General features: G+C 45.6%; 1 protein-coding gene across 3 annotated transcripts in view; it reads right to left on the bottom strand.

Moving 5' to 3' along the window:
- Positions 1–22,668, bottom strand: part of AP3B2 (adaptor related protein complex 3 subunit beta 2) — a 412,426-nt gene that overhangs the window by 183,608 nt on the left and 206,150 nt on the right. For all 3 annotated transcript variants that reach the window (XM_086959194.1, XM_086959192.1, XM_086959193.1), the window contains exons 7-9: positions 20,612–20,794; positions 17,948–18,124; positions 6,690–6,787 (exon numbers count right to left, since the gene is read on the bottom strand). In XM_086959194.1, coding sequence (XP_086815320.1) covers positions 6,690–6,787; positions 17,948–18,124; positions 20,612–20,794 — 458 coding nt within the window. The remainder of the gene's footprint in view (positions 1–6,689; positions 6,788–17,947; positions 18,125–20,611; positions 20,795–22,668) is intronic.

The following is a 22,668-nucleotide window of genomic DNA, read 5'->3' as shown; positions in this document are numbered from 1 at the left end:
GAAAGTCAGAATTCAAACATGATGGCATTCGAAGCACAGACCCCCCCAAACGCTAAGGCATTGTATTTATGCATATGGGATACTCCTCAAATTGTCCTTCATCAGGACCAGGGCATGTTTTAACAGCATTTTAGAAACCTGTAAGTTCGGCTGCTTTGGAACTGTGATTGGCATTAAAACTACCACCAAAGTCATGGCAGTGTACTTAGGAGGGGACACTCTTTTAGGAGAGTCTCTTAATCAAATGCCACTAGCCCTCCTCAGTGCATGAGTTAAAGAACAGTTCCACACAAAGGACTTAGGGCCAGATGTAGGTAGCCAAATACTGGTCGGTAACGGTCGATTTTGGCCGTTACCAACCGGCATTTGGCTTTTGAGATGTAGGTGGGTCAGAATTTACAGAATCAGTATATTTACCGATTCGGTAAATTTACCACTTCGGTATTTTACCGAATCGGTAAATATACCGATTCTGTAAATCCATATGTAGGTGGCACAGTTTTCAGTGCCACAGGCCCTTAGGATTTCTTATTTTACCACCCAATCCTATTGGGTGGTAAAATACCGAATTCCAGTGTACATGCACATCTGTGCATGTACACCTATGCCATGTGACACACAGACATGCCCTTAGGGCATGTCTGTGTGCCACATGGCACACAAGCCTGCATTTGGGGTGCTACAGGGTGTCAAAGTGACACCCCGTTCCCCCTGCCAGGATTCGGTATTTACCGATTCTGTAAATACCGAATCTGTATTTCACATTGATTCCAATGGGCTTCAAGGCCCATAGGAATCAATGGGAAATACAGATTCGGTATTTACAGAATCGGTAAATAACGACTCTTACAGAATCGGTAATTTCTTACCTACATCTGCCTCCTTCCAATTTACCGACTCTTAAATACCGATTCGGTATGAGTCGGTATTTAAGAGTCGGTAAATCGGAATTACCTACATCTGGCCCTTAGTGTCTATTGCTGTAGGCCACCATTATAAAGGTGTACCTTGTTATTAATAAGAATTTAATTATAAATAATGGTATATTACTTTGCTCCATTACACTGCAGTTTCTGTGATACGAATAAAATTGCTTTCAAGGCATTGAATGTAATCTTCGCCAACGTGGATAGCATGTACCACTCCTCTTTTAAAGTACCCTACTTATCCTCTTATAAATCGCCTCAAACAAGGTAGATCACTTTCCAAGTCCTTGGGCTAGTTCTGTCTTATGACATTAATCTAAAACAACAACCAGGGACATATCTGACATTATCATGAGTGCAGCTGCAACAGGTCAAAGGGGTGTGAGGTTCCTACCAGCACTCTATATATCACTGTCCTTTAGAACCCAACAATGGGCAGGGCATATTTTCCTTGCTTGCATTATAGTCCAAAGTATCACTGGTATGCAACTGTAGAACATGTAAAGAGGGGGCGGCTTGTGTGAAGAATTGTGACTCAATATCCAGGGTCTGCCTTCTCAATTATGTTGCTTTTGGAGACTGGGGAAACGTTGAATGTACATGACATGCCAAATGTCAAAGCTTTTAAAGAACTCCATGTGCAACCTGGGACTGAATAGTGGCGGTACCTAAGAGGTGCCTGGAGTGAATACCACCTATACATTTTTTTAATGACTTGTTTGTGGTTAATTGGATTATTTATGTAGTAACAGATTGAGAATAACTCATACATCACTATGCAGGGAGTTTCAAAAGGAATATAGCACCAGTGATTAAAGGACTTCTGTCACCGAAGTATGAATTGCCATTTCTAGTGTTAAAAAAAAGGAATCATTTTTGTATGAACATAGTGTATTACTTGCTGGTAACAGTTTAGTTTGTTCATTTGTTGCCATCAGAAGTCTTAGTGTGGATGCCTGACTAAGCCAAAGACACAAGTCCAACTCTACTTTTTATTTGTTTTATTTCTCGTCTTCATCTTCTATGTAAATAGATGAAGGTGGGCATGCAGTTACAACTTGTCTTTTTTGGTCAGCCTCTTGCTTCTTGAATTTCTAGTATTGCTCTATTTCACCAATCCAGTGCCATGATGAAGCAATGCAGTGGGAATTTGCATGGTGCAACCCTGGCAGAAAAAGCAGGGGAGTGTTGTACAGTGTCAAAGAAAGCATACAGTCAATGAGTGATAGGAGACCTAGCTGGATATTGGATTGTAACTGCATTGTGAGGTAGACTTCTATAAGGAGATGCTGCTTCAACACTTTCCTCAACTGGAGCAGCGCTGGTCCGGTCTGGATGCACATATAGGTATGTTTTACCAAATCTGGGTGCATGGATGGAAATGGCCTGCTGCTTTGTTTTTCCTTTTTAGGTTTTGCCTGCACAGCGCTTACGCTGTGCTTGAGAAATCTCTTTTTTTAAATATAATCTTAAAAGGAACTTACACCCCCCTCCTCTCTTTCCTGGCTTCTCATTGGTTCCTGTGTGTGCCGCATACCTTTCCTCTATTTCTATTGTCTGCAGCATATTTTCCTGCATGTACCAATTCTTGTTTCTGATCTGCTTCTCTTATCAGTTTCCTGCCGCCGAAATACTGTTAAGACCCGCTTTGGTAATACTATATTTTCATAAAGTATTGCTTTTTAGGTCTCGCCTGGAGCAAGGCGAGAGTATTGGCACTTATCCACTCTTTATCCACACTGCAAGGAATCGTGGCGATTCCTTGCAGTGCACGAGAAATTTAAGCTCAATGCGCATGCGCATTGAGCTTAAATGCGCGTGCACATGCCCCCAGCCGCCTGCCTTGCCTACTCTCTCTCACAGCCTCCCCCAGCTCCGCCCCCTCACTACTTGATTGCACGGCCGCTAGGCCGTGCCTCCCCTACTCTCCTCCCCCCTCCTCCTCTCCTCCCCTGCCTGCCTGCCGCTAGGCCGTGCCTCCCCTACTCTCCTCCCCCCTCCTCCTCCTACTCTCCTCCCCTGCCTGCCTGCCGTGTCGCACCTCTCCCCTCTCCGCCCCCTCCCCTGCCCGCCGTGTTACGGTGAAAGGCTTGTTTTTAAAAGTGTTGTGTATACTAACTCTCAGCCATGTCATTCCCCAGCCCTGCTATTCAGCACTTTTTCTCTCAGCTGTGTTCTGGTAAACACATTATGGTTTTAACTACTTTTTTTGGGGAGGAGCCTGCCTGCACGACAAGCTCACCGATGTAAGAAAAGCTGATCCGGTGGTTGCAAAACACGCTGTTTGCTCGACATTTGTGGTGTCTGTTAACGAGGAGTTTTAACATGCAGGCTCAAAGCGCACAACTGCTCCTCATTACAGCTGGCCGCGTGCCAGAAGATTTTTGGACGCAGGAGCTGAAATATAGCTCCACAACATCAGTTTAAATAAAAAAAATAAACCTGCAGGGTTATGTTTTTTTCTGCACGCTCCCTGCGCAGCTCCAGCCCGCCCTTTGCTTGACACCATGTCCGGCCGCGCGCCAAGCACTGCAAGCCCTGTGTTCGGATGTCGCGGTGGCACGTGATGGGCGGAAACCTCCGCCCAATCAGCGCGGACATGTGCCTCTCGTTATGTGTCGCCCTTCTCATATCGCCTGAAAAACACACTGTTTTGTTCTGGTTGCCTGGACTGCTCTAGTGAGCTTAAGGAAGTGACGTCATAACCCTGCCAAACAGTTGTCTTTTTGTTATGCTCATTTCTTAACAACCAAAAAAGTATATTTTAAAAAAAAAACGGGTTCAAGTCTCAAAGTCACAGATACATTCTTGCAACACTGTTTCTCATTTTACATATGCAGGGTTGCAATACTGTTGTAGCCATGGTAACTCGTGTGCCAAATAGCTAAAATATCACAATTTACAGAGTCCCCCTCACTCACCCTCACTCACCCTCACTCACCCTCACTCACCCTCAACCAATCACCCTCACTCACCCTCACCCTCACTCACCCTCACCCTCACTCACCCTCACTCACCCTCACCCTCACTCACCCTCACTCATCCTCACTCACCCTCACCCACCCTCAACCCCTCACCCTAACTCACCCTCACTCACCCTCACTCACCCTCAACCCCTCACCCTCACTCACCCTCACTCTCACTCACCCTCACCCACCCTCAACCCCTCACCCTCACCCACCCTCAACCCCTCACCCTAACTCACCCTCACTCACCCTCAACCCCTCACCCTCACTCACCCTCAACCCCTCACCCTCACTCACCCTCAACCCCTCACCCTCACCCCCACTCACCCTCACTCACACACCCTCACTCACCCTCACTCACACACCCTCACTCACCCTCACCCTCACTCACCCTCACTCACCCTCACCCTCACTCACCCTCACCCTCAACCCCTCACCTCACTCACCCTCAACCCCTCACCCACCCTCAACCCCTCACCCTCACTCACCCTCAACCCCTCACCCTCAACCCCTCACTCACCCTCACCCTCAACACCTCAGCCTCACCCTCACTCACCCTCAACCCCTCACCCTCACTCACCCTCATGCTAAAGATTTACAAAAAAACCCATAAACAATTCTAAAAGCACTAACTCTAATGCTGCGAGACCTATTGCATTTCTAATGCTTGTTACTATTGTAGCATATTTACATAACAATTTATTACCCGGAGAGATTAGCTGATTTGCATAGAATCACATGATGTTGTGGGGGGCTGCTGAGACTCGAATCAGGAGCCCCAGCTTTTAAGTCAGCAGCTTTGGCCGCTGTGCCACATCTTCTCCCATGTCATCTGTCAGAGAGCTCTTTCCTTCTCCCAGACGATGATTGATGAAAATAGCTTTTTATTCATTACAAAGGCATAACCAATGTATTAACACTGCTTATTTACACTTCTTATTCTGCAGTCTGATTGTGTCCTGGCTGTGCCAAGAACTAGCACAGATTGTAGGCTTATTTGGAAATTTTATATATTGCGACAGATGCTATAGCAAAGAAGCGTCCCGGCGCTTTTAGTATGCCAACAGAGTGCACTAGATAAGCAGGGGTGTTGGCCATAATGACTTTGTAAATGATAAATCTTGTTTTTGAAAATGTTGTGGGCCAGTGAGTGGAGCCACTGGAATTCCAACAGGGTTGGGGCAATGTGATCATATTTCTTCTGGTCCTGGCATCTAGGATGCTCCTAAGGGGTGTCCGTCTGGAGTGCAAGAGAGCATGGAGCAGCTCTCTTTGTGGTAATATGTTTCTTGATTGGAGTCCAAGGTGAAGACAACTGATTTGACATACAATGAAAGTTGAAGTTCAAAGCTGTCGATGTTCTTGTGTCTGGGCCTGGTTCTGTACTGTTTCTTGCTTGTTGCTCTAGGCAATAACAAGAATGTTGTGTTGGTTTGAACTGAGCTTTAGGCAGGCCGGGACATCCAGGTCTGGATGAGATGCAGGCAGTGTTTGAAGTGTTGTATGTCTAGAGCAGAGATTGTCAAGAATAGTTGTGTAGCATTGTTTTTTTTGGTGAATTTTGCTGTTATCTGAGAATAGTGCAACAACTAGTTCCATATCAAGGTTGAAGATGACAGGATAGAATAAGAAGCTGTCTAACACTGGGTGGATTGTTTGTCCTTCCACTATCAGCGTTATGATGCCAAAAGAAATCACTGTTTAAGCAGTAATCAGCAGCAATAGGAATCACTTGAATTGGACATGTACCAAGATAAATAGCCTCACTTGCCACTGAAGACCATGGTTGCTGCCGAGTGGTGTTTGCAGCTGCAAGCTGGGGAGAGGAGTTGACTTAACGGCTAGGGCGGTCGACCTCAATTCGGGGGAACAGAGTTCGAGTCTCAGCAATGACGCTCAACATCCTGTGATTCTGGGCAAATAACTTAATCTCCCTGTGCCTAACAAAAATGAATGTGTCCTCATGTAACTCAACTGGTGCTTGTGTAAAGCGCTCTGATACCAGATACCTTTGACTCAAGTTTGCACTATATAAAACTCTGTAAAAATAAAAAGTCAATCCACCTTGACTAAAAACATGCTGCCACCACCCATATTCAGTAATGGACTTCACATGATATTTCCAATCTGTTATGAGGGCATATATTGCCTGCTAGGAGCCAGCAGGAAGTCCCATATTCTGTATTGTTCTACACAGATAGGAATATTTTGAAGTGCATTTTCTACATTTGTAAACTGTAAATTCGATATATGCATTTGGATGACTGAAGGTCTTATATCTGTTTGGAATCCAGGCAGCATGGTAAGTTAATCTTCCTCCTTTTTACACCAACCAGCCTTCTACCTACTTAATGTATAGCTCTGTTTCACAAAGAACACCCTGTCACTCTTGTCATTTCACTCCGATTGCTTTGTGAATCGACAACTGTCCCTCTACACCATTCAATATTAACTGCATAAGAGCACAAGACACAAGATCCCAGGCACCACGAAGGAAGGACGAAAAGGAAGAAGGACTTAAAAGAATGCTAGGAAGCTAAGAGAAAAAACACGCAGCAGCCACTACAGTAAAATAACACAAAACAAGATCACAATATAAAGAAAGGTAGAAAGAGGAAGAAAGTAAAACAGGTAAAGAAAAGAAAAGAGAAAAAGGCAACAGAAATTACAAACAAAAGAGGATATAGGAAATAAAGAAACAGGAGGGTGTTGGGACAACATGGGCCAGAAGAGCAAAGTAGTAAAAGAGTACAAAAAGGGCAAGGCAGTAGCTAGAGGGAGTACAGTGCTCTCAGACCTGTGGCTCCTGAGAAGACGCACCAGCGCCTTGGCAATCACGCCAACCTCTGCTTTAGGTGCCAAATGGAAGTAGAGTTGAGCTACGGCCATCACCACCTAAAAAGAGAGAGAGAGAGAGAACAGTATAAGTTTACATGTGGCAGGTATGGGCTGAACATTCCGATGATCTCCAGTTTCCACCTAAAGTGGTTCCAGTAAGCTAAAACCACTTTGTCTCTCTATTATGTGCACAGAAATAAGCACCTGTATAACATTACTGTTAGTGTTTGTTTAATGGAGAATCCCAACAACTAAAGCAACTTATACTTTATTATTCCTCTATGTAAGTTGGTAAGGGAACTAAAAGCATTAATGCAAATGCTACAAAAATCTCTGTTTAAGCTGTAGGGCAGAGACTTGAATCCTAATGTAAGTCACTCAGGCTTTCAGTCTTTGAGACTGAAGTATTTTACATGAACTCCTCCATGGAAAAAGAGTTCACCTTTTAAAAATGCCCTCTAGTTTGCAAGTCTTCAAACGACCATGCTTGAGGAGCATGTCGCCACCCTTGGTGACCCGGCATCAAGCTCCTCTGTGGTCACTGGACACTTGCACAGAGAGTTAGCCTACAGAGGGCTCTAGTTCCTGTTGTGTCCAGGAAGGTGGAACAGGAGCAGTGACAAGGTACAAACAGATGGTGAGTTGATTAGGACACTTGGCTCGATGTGTTAGCCAAGCCATTCACAGCAGACATGCAGTACCCATCCCCCACTGTATCTTTAGCTCCAGAAGTCATGAGGAAGGCACATACGTGTGGCTCACAGTGAGCACAACTGCAAGAGTGTGCCCCACAGAAACAACACAAACACACATGCTGTCATGTGCCGAGTTAGGCAGAGTAAGAATTAACATTATTCTTGCATATACACAAATCCTTCTTCCTAAGGTTGCTTTCTCTTTGCCACAATAACGTTTGACACACATTTTGCATTTGTGACGCCTTGATTGGTTTCACAGAAACACTGACCCTGCTGACACAGAACAATTTGTGAGAATCCTATCACACTGCCTTGGCATTTAGTGCAAATCCTCTCATGTGCGTAACAGAAATAGGTTTTATTATTACATCCATATTGCGGCACAGCTATCTGTAGAACACAAACAATGGCTACCTAATTACAATCTCGACTCAAGGCAAGGATGCCATTTTCTATATACAGTATTTGTTTCCTAACATATTCAGAGGAGACACGTCTGCTGATCTCGAGGGGTTACTGCATGCTGAAGCTTTCCTCTAGCAGCTGACGGACATCTCCGTGATGGTGGTCAGTTTGTGACCAAGACTGGGTTGTTCACTCTTACCCACCTGGTACAGGGGTTAGATCATCCAGACGGGGGTTTCTTGGCAAATCATATATTTACACCCTAGACATAAGTTAGGGTTAGCATCGTAGGTGTACGCTAAATTGTTACAACCTCTCATATGTATGCATGTATAGCCTGTCTCAACAAGATGATGGAGCTCTTTGCTTTATTTTCAGTGCTAACACTCACTGTAACTTTTATCAGCTTCTGTCTATTAATCATCACAGCCCATGTATTTTATACAAGAATCACTCTGGTTCAAGAAATATTGAAAATGTCCCTCTTTGTATTCTTTGTATATTTCTCTGAGCAAAAGAAAGCATGAGTGACTAAGTGAAAGTTTGTAGTCTGTCACCAGGGTTCCTGAGGGAACAGAGCTGTCATATTCCGTGATTGCCAGAACTGTTTGCTCCCTGTTTAGGTTAGGGGTCTAACAGTGGCACTGCAAGCTAGCTGGGCCAAGGGACAACATATCCAGTGGGGGTGCATGGAATCAGTCTGGCACCATTCTAAGTTTATCGTCCTCAAACACGCAGTTCCTACTGATTGGTGGAAACTACACGACAATGCGACTTGAAAGCTCAGACCATGTGAGGTCCAACCCCAGGAAAATAAATTGTGCCGGTGCTTCACACACCGAAGTAGAGGAGTGATTCTGCAGGATGGGAGAAATATGATCTGCTTGGTCCAAAACCATGGACCTCACACAGTCAAAACAGAAGCAATGCCCCCCACAACTAGAAGTCGGCAAAGACAGAGCAGTCATACACATGTAAGGCCCTCATACAGCAAACATATGGGATGACATGATCTAGAAAAGAAGAATGACCAGACATGTGCCAGATGAAGAGACCTAAACCAGGTGCAGACCTGAACACAGTGACAGAACTTGGTCATTGTGGCCTCCGAAGTATCAGAAAGAGGTCCTTATAAAGGCCACAATGAACAGCAAGCCAGCGTGCAGTCCTAAGAAATAGGCTTGAAAACAGCACAGTTAAGATCACAGCGAATAGAACAACCAATATGTGTGAGCAGGTAACTGGACATCTAGCTTGCCACTTGTCTGTGGCCTCCAATTCATGCTCGTTCCAGACTGATCCATTGACACCGTAGTTGCCCGGGTTTTCCAGCTGGGATTTTCCCAACTGGGTTTCCCATTCACTTTTCTTCACACCAACAGAATCCCTGCCCATACCAGGACCTACTTAATGCAGGGCCGCAGTGAGACCACATCAGTAGGCCCCTGAATACCTGTCTTGTTGCTTGCCTGTGGCCTCCAGTTCCTCCTTGTTCCAGACTGATCCAGTGACACTGCAGCTGCCTGAGTTTTCCCGCTGGGGTTTTCCCAACCGGGTTTTCCCACTCACCGTTCTTCCTGTCAAACGAAGCGCCCACCTCCCATGGACCTACTCAATGCAGGCCACAGCGGATGCATGCAATGAGTGAGCTGTTGGTGCACTCCGTGCCTAGATTAGCAATGGAGAGAGTCCTGGAAAATAGAACTTCTGAGTGGGAATGAGTTAGGTCTTGTTAGAAATTGAGTACAGGTGGCCCAGTATGTGGAGACTGGTTCAAACGTCATAATCTGTGATCTGATCCGATCCGATTGTGGCCGCCGACCCCCCAGCTCCCCCCCATTGTGACCGCATCAAACTTTGGTGCAGTGGTCCTTAGAGGCAGCAATCTTAAAACATAGCAAGAAAATTAGATGGCTGGGAAGAAAGCAACTCTGAGTGTAATATGCAAAGGAAGCTAGAGTCTCCACTCCAAGATTGGCTTGTCACTTGTTTTGCCCGTTCTATCCGACCCCTAACTCGTTATTTCACTGAGTAGTGAGAAGTAGAGGCTATTGAGTCACCCTGCTATCTTCCAAGTAACACATCTGAGACTAGCTGAATCAACTAATCTCTAAATAATCATATATCATATGAATTCAGACAACCGAAAGCAAAAAGGAAATGGTTTAAGAGCCAGATATTCTGGTTTCAGACACTACCTGTAAAAGCTCTTGAGCACAGGGCAGCAGCAAGCAGATGTTCTGCTACTTGACCCTTCATGGCCATATCCCCTTTAATCCTTGCCAGTTGCTTATTGAGAGAATTTTTGTTTCGGATCATTAACTTGTGCACATATTCAATCAATCAATCAGGATTTATAAAGTGTGGCTAATACCGATAGGATATTCAGGCCCTTGCAGGTCCCGGAGGCTTATTTGAGCAGCCAGGTCTTTAGGCCCATTCAGAATTACGGAGAATGGTCTGGAAGTGCATGGGGAGGCTGTTCAAGGTCTAAGCTGCGATGTGGGAGAAGGAGCATCCTCCACTTCATTTGGTGTGACAGAAAACCTCTAATGCTCAAGAGTGCCCAGTTTACCAGTCTTACATAGCTTGCCCAATACCCGGCTTGAGAAAAGTCTCCATCAGCCCACCCATTTGGCGGAACTTCGTCATCTGGAGAACTAAGAGAAGAGAGTCAAATGTAGCCAGTGTTGCTCCAAGGCTAACATATATGGATACTAGACCTCATATTCTCAAAAGATCTCAGCCACTGTGATTGTTCAAGGTACCTTGAACCTTGAACAATCACAGTGGCTGAGATCTTTTGAGGATATGAGGTCTAGTATCCATATATGTTAGCCTTGGAGCAACACTGGCTACATTTGACTCTCTTCTCTTAGCTCTCCAGATGACGAAGTTCCGCCAAATGGGTGGGCTGATGGAGACTTTTCTCAAGCCGGGTATTGGGCAAGCTATGTAAGACTGGTAAACTGGGCACTCTTGAGCATTAGAGGTTTTCTGTCACACAATAGACTGATTTTCTCCCCGTAGTTAGATACGTTTGTGATTAGGGGTGTGGAGTCAATCCGGTCTATAAATACTGTCCCCTAGACCCTCCCTTACACTTTTTTGTTTTAGCATCCTCCACTTCTACTTCGGTTGATGCAGGAGTATGGGCAAGTGAAAGGGAGGTGGAGCGTAGTCTTCTCTAAGGCTGGTGGCAATTCAAGTGGTAGTTAATGTAGGCAGGTCCATGGTTGTATAGAACCTTGTGTGCGTGAGTAAACTCCTTGAATTGGCATTTCTTCTGTACAGGGAGCCAGTGGAGTTTCCTGAGGTGGGGTTTGATATGTGTTGGTAGGGGAAGGCTGAGGATGAGTCTGGCTGCGGCATTCTGTGTGGTCTGAAGACGCTCTAGGATGTGTGCAGTAATTCCTACATAGAGGGCATCTCCTTAAGCGAGTTAGCAGGTGACATGGGCTTGTGTCACGGTGCGTCTCGTGTGTAGGGGCAACCACTTAGAGATCATAGGTAGCGTGCGCAGAGAGAGGAAGCAGGCGGAGGAGATGGCGTTGAGCTGTGATTTCATGGTTGATACAGAAAAGGGGGGTGGTGATGAACAGAGTGTCTGAATCAAGCAGACCACTCTTACCCAGTCCAAAGATCCGGGCTTGATCCATCACCGTTATTTATCTCACTGCCCCATCCCAGCTCAGAACCTGGCTATATGCAAATTAGTCTGTCCCTGGCCCAGTGCATCATGGGAACAGGGCAGACCAAACTACCAAGCCAATTCTTCACCAGAAAGGAGACAAGCTACCAGGGACCGGTTTCTGGCATTTCAGCCTCTTCGGCCCGGCTTGCTTGAATCCTGATGGAGCAGTGAGAAAGGGACTCATGTCTGAGTATACCCTGCCACACCTATAGTGGCCAAAATTGATACAGAAAAGGGGGGTGGTGATGAACAGAGTGTCTGAATCAAGCAGACCACGAAGACGGCTGTAATGCCAGAAACCGGTCCCCGGGAGCTTGTTTCCTTCCCAGTGTAAGAATTGGCTTTTGTAGTTTGGTTTGCCCTGTTCCCATCATGCACTGGGACAGGAACAGACTAATTTGCATACAGCCAGGTTCTGAAACTGGGATGGTGCAGTGAGCTAAAAAACGGTGTTGGATCTAGCCCTGATCTCTTGACTGGGTGAGAGCTTTCTGCTTAATTCAGAGACTCTGTCCCTCACCACCCCTTGTTGTAAATATTTTTGTCCACCCTAAGCGTGGAAGGGTATTCTCAGGTGTGAGACCCTTGCTCATTGCACCATCAGGATTCAAGCAAACCGGGCCGAAGACGGCTGTAATGCCAGAAACCGGTCCCCGGGAGCTTGTTTCCTTCCCAGTGTAAGAATTGGCTTTTGTAGTTTGGTTTGCCCTGTTCCCATCATGCACTGGGACAGGAACAGACTAATTTGCATACAGCCAGGTTCTGAAACTGGGATGGTGCAGTGAGCTAAAAAACGGTGTTGGATCTAGCCCTGATCTCTTGACTGGGTGAGAGCTTTCTGCTTAATTCAGAGACTCTGTCCCTCACCACCCCTTGTTGTAAATATTTTTGTCCACCCTAAGCGTGGAAGGGTATTCTCAGGTGTGAGACCCTTGCTCATTGCACCATCAGGATTCAAGCAAACCGGGCCGAAGACGGCTGTAATGCCAGAAACCGGTCCCCGGGAGCTTGTTTCCTTCCCAGTGTAAGAATTGGCTTTTGTAGTTTGGTTTGCCCTGTTCCCATCATGCACTGGGACAGGAACAGACTAATTTGCATACAGCCAGGTTCTGAAACTGGGATGGTGCAGTGAGCTAAAAAACGGTGTTGGATCTAGCCCTGATCTCTTGACTGGGTGAGAGCTTTCTGCTTAATTCAGAGACTCTGTCCCTCACCACCCCTTGTTGTAAATATTTTTGTGATTTCATGGTGAGCTTGTTGTCAATGATGATTCCGAGGTTTGTGGCATAGTTGGAGGGAATGGGTGGTCTGATGGCCACCAGGAGTCGTTCCATGTGTTGCTGCTGTTGTCAAAGCTCAGTATGTCCGTCTAGTCTGTGTTCCGCTGCCAGCAGTTGTTCTTCATCCAATCAGTGACATTTGTCATGCATCTGTGGAAGTCGGTTTGGGCGGTCTTGGAGTCGTTGCTGAGTGAGAGGATGAGTTGGGTGTCATCTACATTGGAAATTATGTTGAGACCGTGGGATCTGACGATGTTGGCCAGCGGGTCATATATGCGTTAAAGAGTAAGGGGCTGAAGGGATGAGCCCTGGGGGACACCGCAAGTGAACTCCTTGGGTTCAGAGGTGAAAGGTGGCTGGTGGATCCTCTGGTAGCCTTCTCTGAAGGAGGTGATCCATCTGAGCGCTTCCCCTTGGATGCCGATGTGGTGGAGCCTTTCGATCAGTGTGTAGTGGTATATGGTGTTAAAGGCTGCAGGATGAGGATCAAAGCTGCTGGTTCTCCTCGGTCAAGGAGGGTTCGGATGTCATCATTGACTGCGATAAGGGTGGTTTCAGTGCTGTGATAGCTGCGGAAGTCAGATTGGGAGGTGTTGAGTAGTGGTTCTGCTCCAGGTGTGTCAAGAGTTGATTATTGATCTTTTGCAGTACCATTTCTGGGAACAGGAGCAGGGAGATTGGCCACTAGTTTTTGAGTTCGCAGGGGTCAGTGTCAGTGGTCTGACTTTGTCATATTTCCAGGCATCTAGAAATGCTGCAGTGGTGATGGGTGTTGAGTAGGGTGGTGAGTTTCTGGGCGAGCCTTTGGTTTCTGAGGTTGAAGATGTGGTGCGGGCATGGGTCTGTGGGAGCATTCGAGCAGATAGATTTCATGGTGCAGACAGTGTCCCGAGTTTAGATGATGTTCCAGGTGGTCACTGTGTGGTTCCTGTCAGTTACGGTTGTGGCCTATCGGTTGAGGAAGTCCATAGGTGGGGTTGAGGTTAGACGTTTTTGTATATAGTCACGATCTTGTTATGGAAGAAATGAGGGATGTTGTTGCACAGCTTCTGTGAGGGTATGATGTTGTTTTCACTGGCAGCCGGGTTGGAGAATTCTTTAACAATGTTGAACGATTCCTTGGTGTTGTTGCACTGGCTTCAATGCATTCGGAAAGAGCGGTCTTCTTTGTTGCCATCAGCAGGTGGTGATAGAGGTTGGGGGAGGTCTTGTAGGCTTCCCTGTCGAAGGTGTACTTTCCTTGCTGGTGCGGCATCTCCTCTCCAATTGCTTACTGTCTTGTTTAACTGTTCTGAGTTCTTGGGAGTACCAGCCGGCCATTTTGGAGAGTTTTCTCTGGATTTTGCTCTTGATGGAAACAATGGTGTCTTCACAATTGGTGAACCAGGCGTTGATGTTTTTCACTCCCTGTTGGAAGTTGGTGATGGTTGCAGGGTCGCAGGGTTGGAGGTGTTGAGGGTGTTCGCCCAGCTGGTCTCTGAGATTTTGTTCCACCTCCGGTGAGGGCATTGGTCATTGAAAGTGGTCATTGAAAGTGACGATGCAGGGGCTGGAGATGCTGAAGTGGACGATGGAATGATAGGTCCATGTGAGTTCTGTGACATGTCTGTATTTGATGCAGTTGCTAGAGGTGAAAATTGGGTCTAGCATGACTCCTGCGGTGTGTGTAGGGTCATGGATGGTCTGGATTAATCTGAGGCTGCTCATACTGTCGAGGAGGCACGCAACTTTTTTGTCTCATTGGGGTCGTCAATGTAGAAATGTAGGTCGCCAAGGTTTGGCAAACTAAATTTCCACATTGACGACCCCAACACAGATGTAGTCTTTGGAGTCCAAGGCTAGGGGTGCAATGAAGTCTGCAATGGTACTGCAGAAGCTGGAGCATGGGCCTGGGGGTCGGGATGCAAGGGTGCCTCTGTTGGTTGTCTTGTAATCCATGTGGAGCTTGAAGTTGAGATGTCCCACGGGGGTGGGGGTATTGTCGGTGGTGGTGGTACACTGTATAGTCTCTTTGTGGATGATGGTTGTTTATCCTTCTGGCTTGTTGTTGCTTATATCTGTCGGGGATCACTGTGGCAATGCTGGGGCAGATGTGAGGTAGAGCCAGGTCTCAGTGAGGAAGACGATGCAAGGGTGGCGATGAGGTCCTATAATGCTTGCATAGTGAGCGTGTGTTGAGAAGGGCACATGAGAGTTGGTGTTTATGCTCAGGTAGTGTCTGTGGTGTGTGAGGGGTGGGGCTGGTCAGTGGGCTGGTGTTTGTGCAGTGGCAGGTGTAGTGACAATGGGTGCAGGTGAAAGGTCCTACCGTGGGGTATGGGCCGGCACGGTGGCAGTGTTTGTTGGGGGGTTCTGAGTCGACGGTGTAGAGCTCATCAATGGCGTATCTTTGGGGTAGGAGCATTGCTAATCTAGTTGCAATGGAGAGAGGCCTGGAAAATATATCTTCATGGCTTCTGTAACTCTACTCATCAGCTTTTCGGGTTCTTTACAAATGACAATTCAAACCTTATTCATGCAACTCAAACACTATTAGACAGGAAGAGGTATCTAATTAAACAGGTCTGACAACAATTTCACTCTCTTGGGATTCTTATGGGGTTGTTTTGCAATGCATACCTTGCAGTACCGTATAGCCTTTTTGCTCTTGCCACGTTACCAAGAGTGAACCAACGATACCTTAAGGTAAAATTGTTTTTTATTTTCCAAGACAGTGCTGTGGGACTAGTTCAAGTGGTCAGGTTGTCACACCTTGCACGGGTAGAAAGTGTCCATTATTTCTCAGGATAGCAGTATGAAACACATGCCCTAGGGCCCGAACAAAATCCTGGAATTCAGGAAAATCATGTTTTATTTTATGAAATTGAAGTTAAGTCCCAACTGTCAACGCCATTCCTAATCCACAACAATTTCATTGCAATGCTCAATTCCTCCCATGGTATAACCCAAAGGCTATTTATTCTAAAATCCACATCTTGAAATAAATCTGAATCAGAGTTGCAATGCCTGCTGGAGTACTTCTATTACTCTGTGGCATTGCCTTTCTGCAAACCTGCTGGCTGCCAATCTACTAATTTCCCAACACTCCTAAGACCTAAATCATTACATCTTTACCATCATTTTGGCGATTCTATCCATAGCAAAGAAAAGAGCAGCAGGCCGTCAGAACGAGGAGTTGTGGGCTAAATCAGTCACAGAGTCTGATTGAATAGAGCCCCATTTTGAGATAGCAAGAGACTGTACCTTCTCTGCACAGCTAATGATTCTTTCTTAGAATTCCAGGAATTAAATTACTTTCTGCCTTCAAATCCCCTGCCATCCTTTCTCTTATTCTCAAGGAGAATAAGTACAAGTTTACAGACTCAGATCCCCTGTGATCATGTCCCACCACTGGACCATTAAAGACTTCATTATATCTCTCATTAGACTCCACTATTATTTTGAGAACAACATTTTATTAATGTTATTGTAGAAACCAAAACAAAATAGATAAACAAATCAAGCACACAGTGCAGTCCCATTCACAGAAACATTAGGATATCATAGGAGATTACAATACGATACATCAATGGTTAAGTAAGTTATAGAAAGACCACCCCATCACCCAGATTCTTCTGTGTTTAGGAGGGCATCCCAGTACTTCGTAGATTGGTTCCTCTAATTTAGCATAACTGGTCTCCACTATTTTTAAAAGAATTGTCTATGTTTTCATTGAAGCTGGATGAATAAATAAGGTAAATAAAAACATAAAGCTATCTGTTAAGTGGAGGAAATAATTTAAGAACTTTACCATAATTTGTAGTGAAAACAATTCTATAGTTCAACAACAAAATGAGAATAAACCTGTAGTTTAACAAATAAAGTAAACGGAAGAGCATTCAAAAACACCTTTAACTCACAGAAGTTATGAAAGAGTTGAAGAGTTGTGACGACGCGCTGTCCTTAGAAGACCTGACGGAACATTTTTTCCCTCATCGTCCTCCCTCTTCCCTTCTATGTTTTCAGCACGTACCCGGGGACTGCTATTTCTTTCATTCCCCCGTCCTGTCAAGTCATGTGATGGAGTCACATGACCCCCAGCGCTTCAAGACGGAAGACGCCAGAGGAAGAGGTCGTTCATTGGGACCGCCTCGTGTAGCAAGGGAGGAGGAGACGCTCGTGAGGACCTTCGAAGTAACCCTGCGGAGCAACGCAGGACTTTCCGGACCCAAGGAAGAGGAAGCACCCGCCGTCGTGGAGAAGGACAAGTGGGAGACAGCCGAAGGAGGAACAGACGGGAAGCCAGACCCTACCTGGCAACGCAGAGACTCCAGCCAAGGCCCAGGAGGGACATGGCTGAACAAGGTACGGGGACGCTTGGGGTTGGTACTGAGGCCTGGCTTTAATGCACTCAAGGGCGGGGTTGTAAAGGGAGAGAGCTCTTGGTTATGGAAACCGCCCAGCCTGCACGCATATTCGGAGCGCTTGCGAAACACTGGTGAAGGAGTGGTGATATTCCCTTGTACTTCCCTTGCTCCCGCGACACTATTAGAAGGAGAAACTCCCACCCCCTTACCAGCTTTCTTGTTTTTTTCTTTTCCCATGGCCCTCTCCACCAAACGAGGCGATTTACCAACCATAAGAGTGGGAGCACAGCCGCCCATCAGCGTCCACGCCACCCGGACAGAGAAGAAGCAGGGAACCGGACTACGACTCCCAGAAGCCCTTGCGTGATGGACTAGATTATCAGTCCCTCTCTCAACCATTTGTAGAAGTTCTGGACTTCAGGTCCCATAATCCCGTGCTTCGAATACCGAACTCTCACTCCCGAATCCCTTGGTTGAGATTGGATTCTTAGTCCCCTAAACCCCGGTTTTTGAACAGTTTGTTAATAAAACCTCAACCCAGTTAACAACATACTCAAGTTATCCTGGTCTGCTTCTCCCCCACGCCACAAGAGTATCTTAAAGGGAAAAAGGTATGTGGAAAAAGCAATAATACTGAGAAATATGTAACACAAAACAATAATTGGGGGCTGGGTTATTATAAGCTACCACTTCTCACAAACTGTTAAAAGTTTCATACCTAGTAATATGCAGAAATAACTGTGTTAACCCAGTCGAAACCTGTCAAAAGAGTGTACAAGCAGAACGTGTCTCACCGCAGCATTTCTACTCTGGAGAAGGGGCTTCGTGTTGCGCAGCAGCAACCTATGATCAGGATCCATCACGTAGGGTGCTTGTTTCACAGCTGAGGCATTTTCAGCTTTCTCGTCCTTGGTGTCTTCATCATCTGAGCCATAGAAGGTTTTCTCAGGGTTCTCTTCCAAAAGAGATTCCTGCATAGAGAGGCAATCCAAGATGAGGAAAGACTGGCAACCTCGGGAGACTACATATTAATAAATCTACAGACAGACAGAAGAGAAAGGACAAGAAAGTGGCATGATCCAAGTACGACGGTGTAGAGAGAGTGTGTGTGTGTGTGTGTGTGTGTGTGTGTGTGAGTATGTGTGTGCATGAGAGAGAGAGAGAGAAAGACAGAGCGAGAGAGAGAGAGAAAGAGAGAGAGAGTACGAGAGCGAGAGAGAAAGAGAGAGATCCAGAGCTGCAGTAAGTGGGAATACTGAAATTCACAACTGTAGTACATTAGTAGAGCTCTATGTGATGGGATAGTCAGAGGTACTGCACATTAGCAATGAGGCACGAGTGAGGTTGCAGGACTTGAATATTCAGTGATAGTACTGCTGTTTTGGATTCAGGAGCATAGGCAGGACTATGTCTATGTGATCATCATGCTGCATGCAATAGGTAGGCATACTGCAGTTTAGGATGGAGGACACAGACCACACAGTCCGTGGGATCACTAAGCTGGAATAATAATGGATTCTTCTATTTACAGTGACACGTGGCAAACCTATAGAAGCCCCCACAGAAAGACTAGTTAGAGATACTGCACCTCAGGATAATATTTAAGAAATAGTACATTGGAAGAACTTTGTCAGAGTGCCATCAAAGCAAAGCACAATGATCAAGACTCTTATGCAGTACATGACATGGCAGCACTCGTGACAACTATCAAACATAAGCAATAACAGTCACCATTGGCAAAGAGATCAAGATAATCTAAGCCCCCCTCAAAAGTGATAATTCAAAATCAAAATGCTACCTCTACAGATGCATTCATGCCTAAAACTATGTTTGCCAGAGTGAGACAAGCCTTAACAAAACTTCCTCTGCTGCCTCATCAAAACAACTTGATTATTGTGCAGCTGTAGGAAACTGCATTTGTCCCTCCACTTTTTGCCCCCATTAGAACTACTAGGTGCTGGTTTTTGTCTCGGACAGTGCACTGAAGCAAGCTAACTAGGCTCCAGTGCCAATGATCTTTCCCTAAAACAAAGTAACTGGTCATTTGTACCCCAATTAGCAAAACTTTAGCAGCCCAATATGCCCCTAGTAAACGGAACCCCTGGTACCTAGGGCTTAGGTACTAAGAGGGTCCCTAAGGACTGCAGCATGCATTATGCCACCCTAAGGGCCCCATTACAAATTGCATGTGGGCTGCCATTGCAGACTGCGTGACATGGTGCAAACCATGAGCAAAAACACGACATGGCACACTCACTGTGTGCCATACCCAACTCACCTCATCTACTATATGCAAGTCACCCCTACAGCAGGCCTTGTAGCCCTAAGGCAGCGTGCATTATATTACATGTGAGGGCATATCTGCATGAGCATCTAAGCCCCTGTGCTGTCTAGTTCAATAACTAGTCATCTTACGTTTATGCTCTGTGCACTGGTCAGTATGAGTTTCCCAGCTACACGATAGCTTTACTGAAACCCATGTTTTTGGTATCAAACACCTTGTCATAAAGGGTCAGAAAGAATGCCTGCTCCTGAGAAAGGTGTTCACGCCTCCACCAGCAGGATGGATAGTGATTTAGCATATCTAAGCCAGGGGCTTCAAAGCCCCAGCTGCTTTTGATATGCAACCATTTCTTCTCCCAGACCTCAGAGACGTCACCCCTTGCCCTGAGGCCCGTTTGGCATCAGGACAGGGAGGTAATTAGCTATGCAAGAAAGCGTGTTGCACCTCCAGGCTAGTCACACCCGTAAGGTGGGCTACCTGATGTGCTCCCTGAAAGAAGGGTGCCACTATCTTGTTTTTGGTGGAAGTTGGTACTCTGGGATAGCGTTATGCCCATTCCCCACATAAAGTGGTCATATAGGGGTAAGGAGCCCATTAGCTGCCACCCTTCTCTCCTCTTAACACTCCTAAATTTAGCACATAAGTGGCTCCCTGTCACCAGGAACAGATACGTCTGTTTGGAGAAGAAGGACAAAGAAAAGTCGAAGACATGACAATTGTGGACCAGGAACTACTCTGGCAAAAACTATGCCTGACTGCTGCTCTCCCGACAATCACTGACACCAACTTGTCCAGAAACAGAAGCGCAGGCAGCACTGAGGGTCAGGATCCATCAGGTAGCGTGATATCTTCTCAGTTCAGGCAAGCACAGCTTTGCATCATTGGTGTATTCATCATTAGTGCCATTGAATCTTTTCTCAGGGTTCTCTTCGTAAAGATATTCCTGCACTGGATTGCAGGGTCCAGTGACTAGTGAAGTGATATTTGATGATGTTTCACCAACACTCAAAATATGTAAAAGAAGTGCTTTAAAAAAAAATCAAAACTCTCAATCCCCTGATGTCTGTGCCAATGTCATCAGGATGGTTTTGGTCTTCAGCTTGTCATGTCAGATGGCCTTGTATACGAGGCAGACTGTCCCTGAATAGTTTGCAGAATCACAATTACTACTCACGTTCTGGTTGGGATTGAGGAACTGTGTGCGAGCATAGCGGGTCAGCATGTTGATGATCACCACCTGCCCCCACTCCTCCACGTCAATGAGCAGGTTACACAGCTTCCGATAGTTCTTATGGATGAGGTCGATGCGCTCCGGACAAACCTCTTCAAACGCCATCACAACACTGCCAGCTACTAGCTGGAAGTAAGAGAGAGAGAGAGAGAGAGGTAATGGTGAGCCGGACAACTGGAGGAGCAAGGACCATGAAGAGGCTATACTAAGAAAGAAATAGAAAACGCAGGATGAAGACACAAAGAGCAGGGACCGAGGGAGAACAAGATAAGTAATGGACAGCCATGGAAAAGTGGAAGGTGACATCATGAGCAAAGGGAGGAAATGAAAAACAGAATAAACTGCAAAAAGCAGTGAAATAATTAAGACAGGTTAAAACAATTACATTGGGAGAGAGAAGCAGGATGAAAGATGAACAGGCAGTGGCAAGAGTGAAAAGGAACAGGTTTTAGAAATAAAGGAAGAAAGGAGACGAAACAGAAGGCATGCCTGAATAATAAAGAAGAGTGTAAGGAAAGTGGTTGTATGAAAAGAGGCAAGTGAATTGCAAACAGTGAATATGGAGCCTGAAGGGCTAAAATGAGAGAAAGGAGAAAGGGAAGGCAACAGGTTAGGAGGGCTAAATGAAGGACAGATAAATACAGAAGAAGGAATATGGAGGTAAGATTGTGCAAGGGGATGGAAAAGTAATAGCCTGCAGAGAAACAGAAGGCAAAAATGAATATAAGGACAGAAGAATGTGGTGGATACCATGAAATATAAGAAGGGAAGTAAGTATGACGTAATGAAAGGCAGGGAATGTAGAGCAAGACAGTGACAATAAACTATGAAGGCAGGAAAATATATAAGTGAGGAAAGGCAAATGAGAGAAACATAAGTTACAAAAATACATGTTGTTGTGAGAATCAAAGTGAAAGATCGAGATACGAAAGAAAAACAATACAGAAAAAAATAATGGCGGTGACAGCAAAAGGTCAAGAGAAGAAAAACGGTGAGGCTGGGGACACAACAAAAAGTAGACATCATACATTCAAACCAAAAAGCTTCTACAGATTTTGTTGCTTCATGGCTCACTAGCTTTCACAATCAACAACTCATTTTTCCAGATTCATATCTGCATTTTACATTCCTGGTGCACCCGCTGGTGGTTTCAATAGTATTCCATTTGTCCTGACTGGACACATTTTCAGTATCACAGTGTTAGAAGCAGAGGAAAGCAGATTTTTTAAAATTCATTTCACCATAAGAAAAAAGCAACTTTCCTGCAGGTAAATACCCCAGATGAGAACCACTTAACTCCACTTCCTGTTTCTGTCACCATTCCACATCACTTCTCAAGTGTTCAAGTTTCTTCAAGGGTCACTGTCGGTTTCATGCCCAATGGCAGGCCAAAATGACTACCTAAGTGTTCTTTGACCATTTCTATAGTGCCAAAGAATTTTAGAACTGGATTGCCGAGAAGAGGGACTAGACCATACCTCTTCCAAGCATTTAGGAAGATTGATTGCAAACTCCACTGAAATGTTAAGTGCAACTGAAGCTATGTTAAAGGGCCACACTCTGCAGAATACAGGTTACAGACGTGGCCTAGAGAGACCAATTTCTTTGCCTTCTGTGAGTGAAAGGAGATTAGAGAATCCAATCTCTTTATGCAGTGTGAGAAAGAGAGGCTGAGAGAGGGAATTCTCTGCAGCATCTGTGACAAAATAGAGGCCCAGAGAGTCAGGAAATAGGATGGGACTCAGACTTTGATTCAAAGCAAGAGAGAAACCAACACAAGGGGAAAAGACGGAGTAAGAGAAGTATGGAAAAACAGTGACAAAGGGAGAAAGCAGGGATTGAAAAAGAACCTACAAAAGTTCGAAAAAGAGAAAGGAAGTGTCTAGTGGTGAATTAAGGAGGCATTAGGGGGAATCAAGACTACCCAGCCTTGGTATTTGGCACTCCCGATATTTGTAGCGCCTGTTGAAGACTTCTGAGCACACCTTTGGGTCCGGCAC

The sequence above is a fragment of the Lissotriton vulgaris genome, chromosome 2_2 (genome assembly GCF_964263255.1).
Source record: "Lissotriton vulgaris chromosome 2_2, aLisVul1.2, whole genome shotgun sequence".
Classification (NCBI taxonomy): domain Eukaryota; kingdom Metazoa; phylum Chordata; class Amphibia; order Caudata; family Salamandridae; genus Lissotriton; species Lissotriton vulgaris.
The sequence above is the reverse complement of the archived record's forward strand: the minus strand, read 5'-3'. Positions and strand labels throughout refer to the sequence as shown.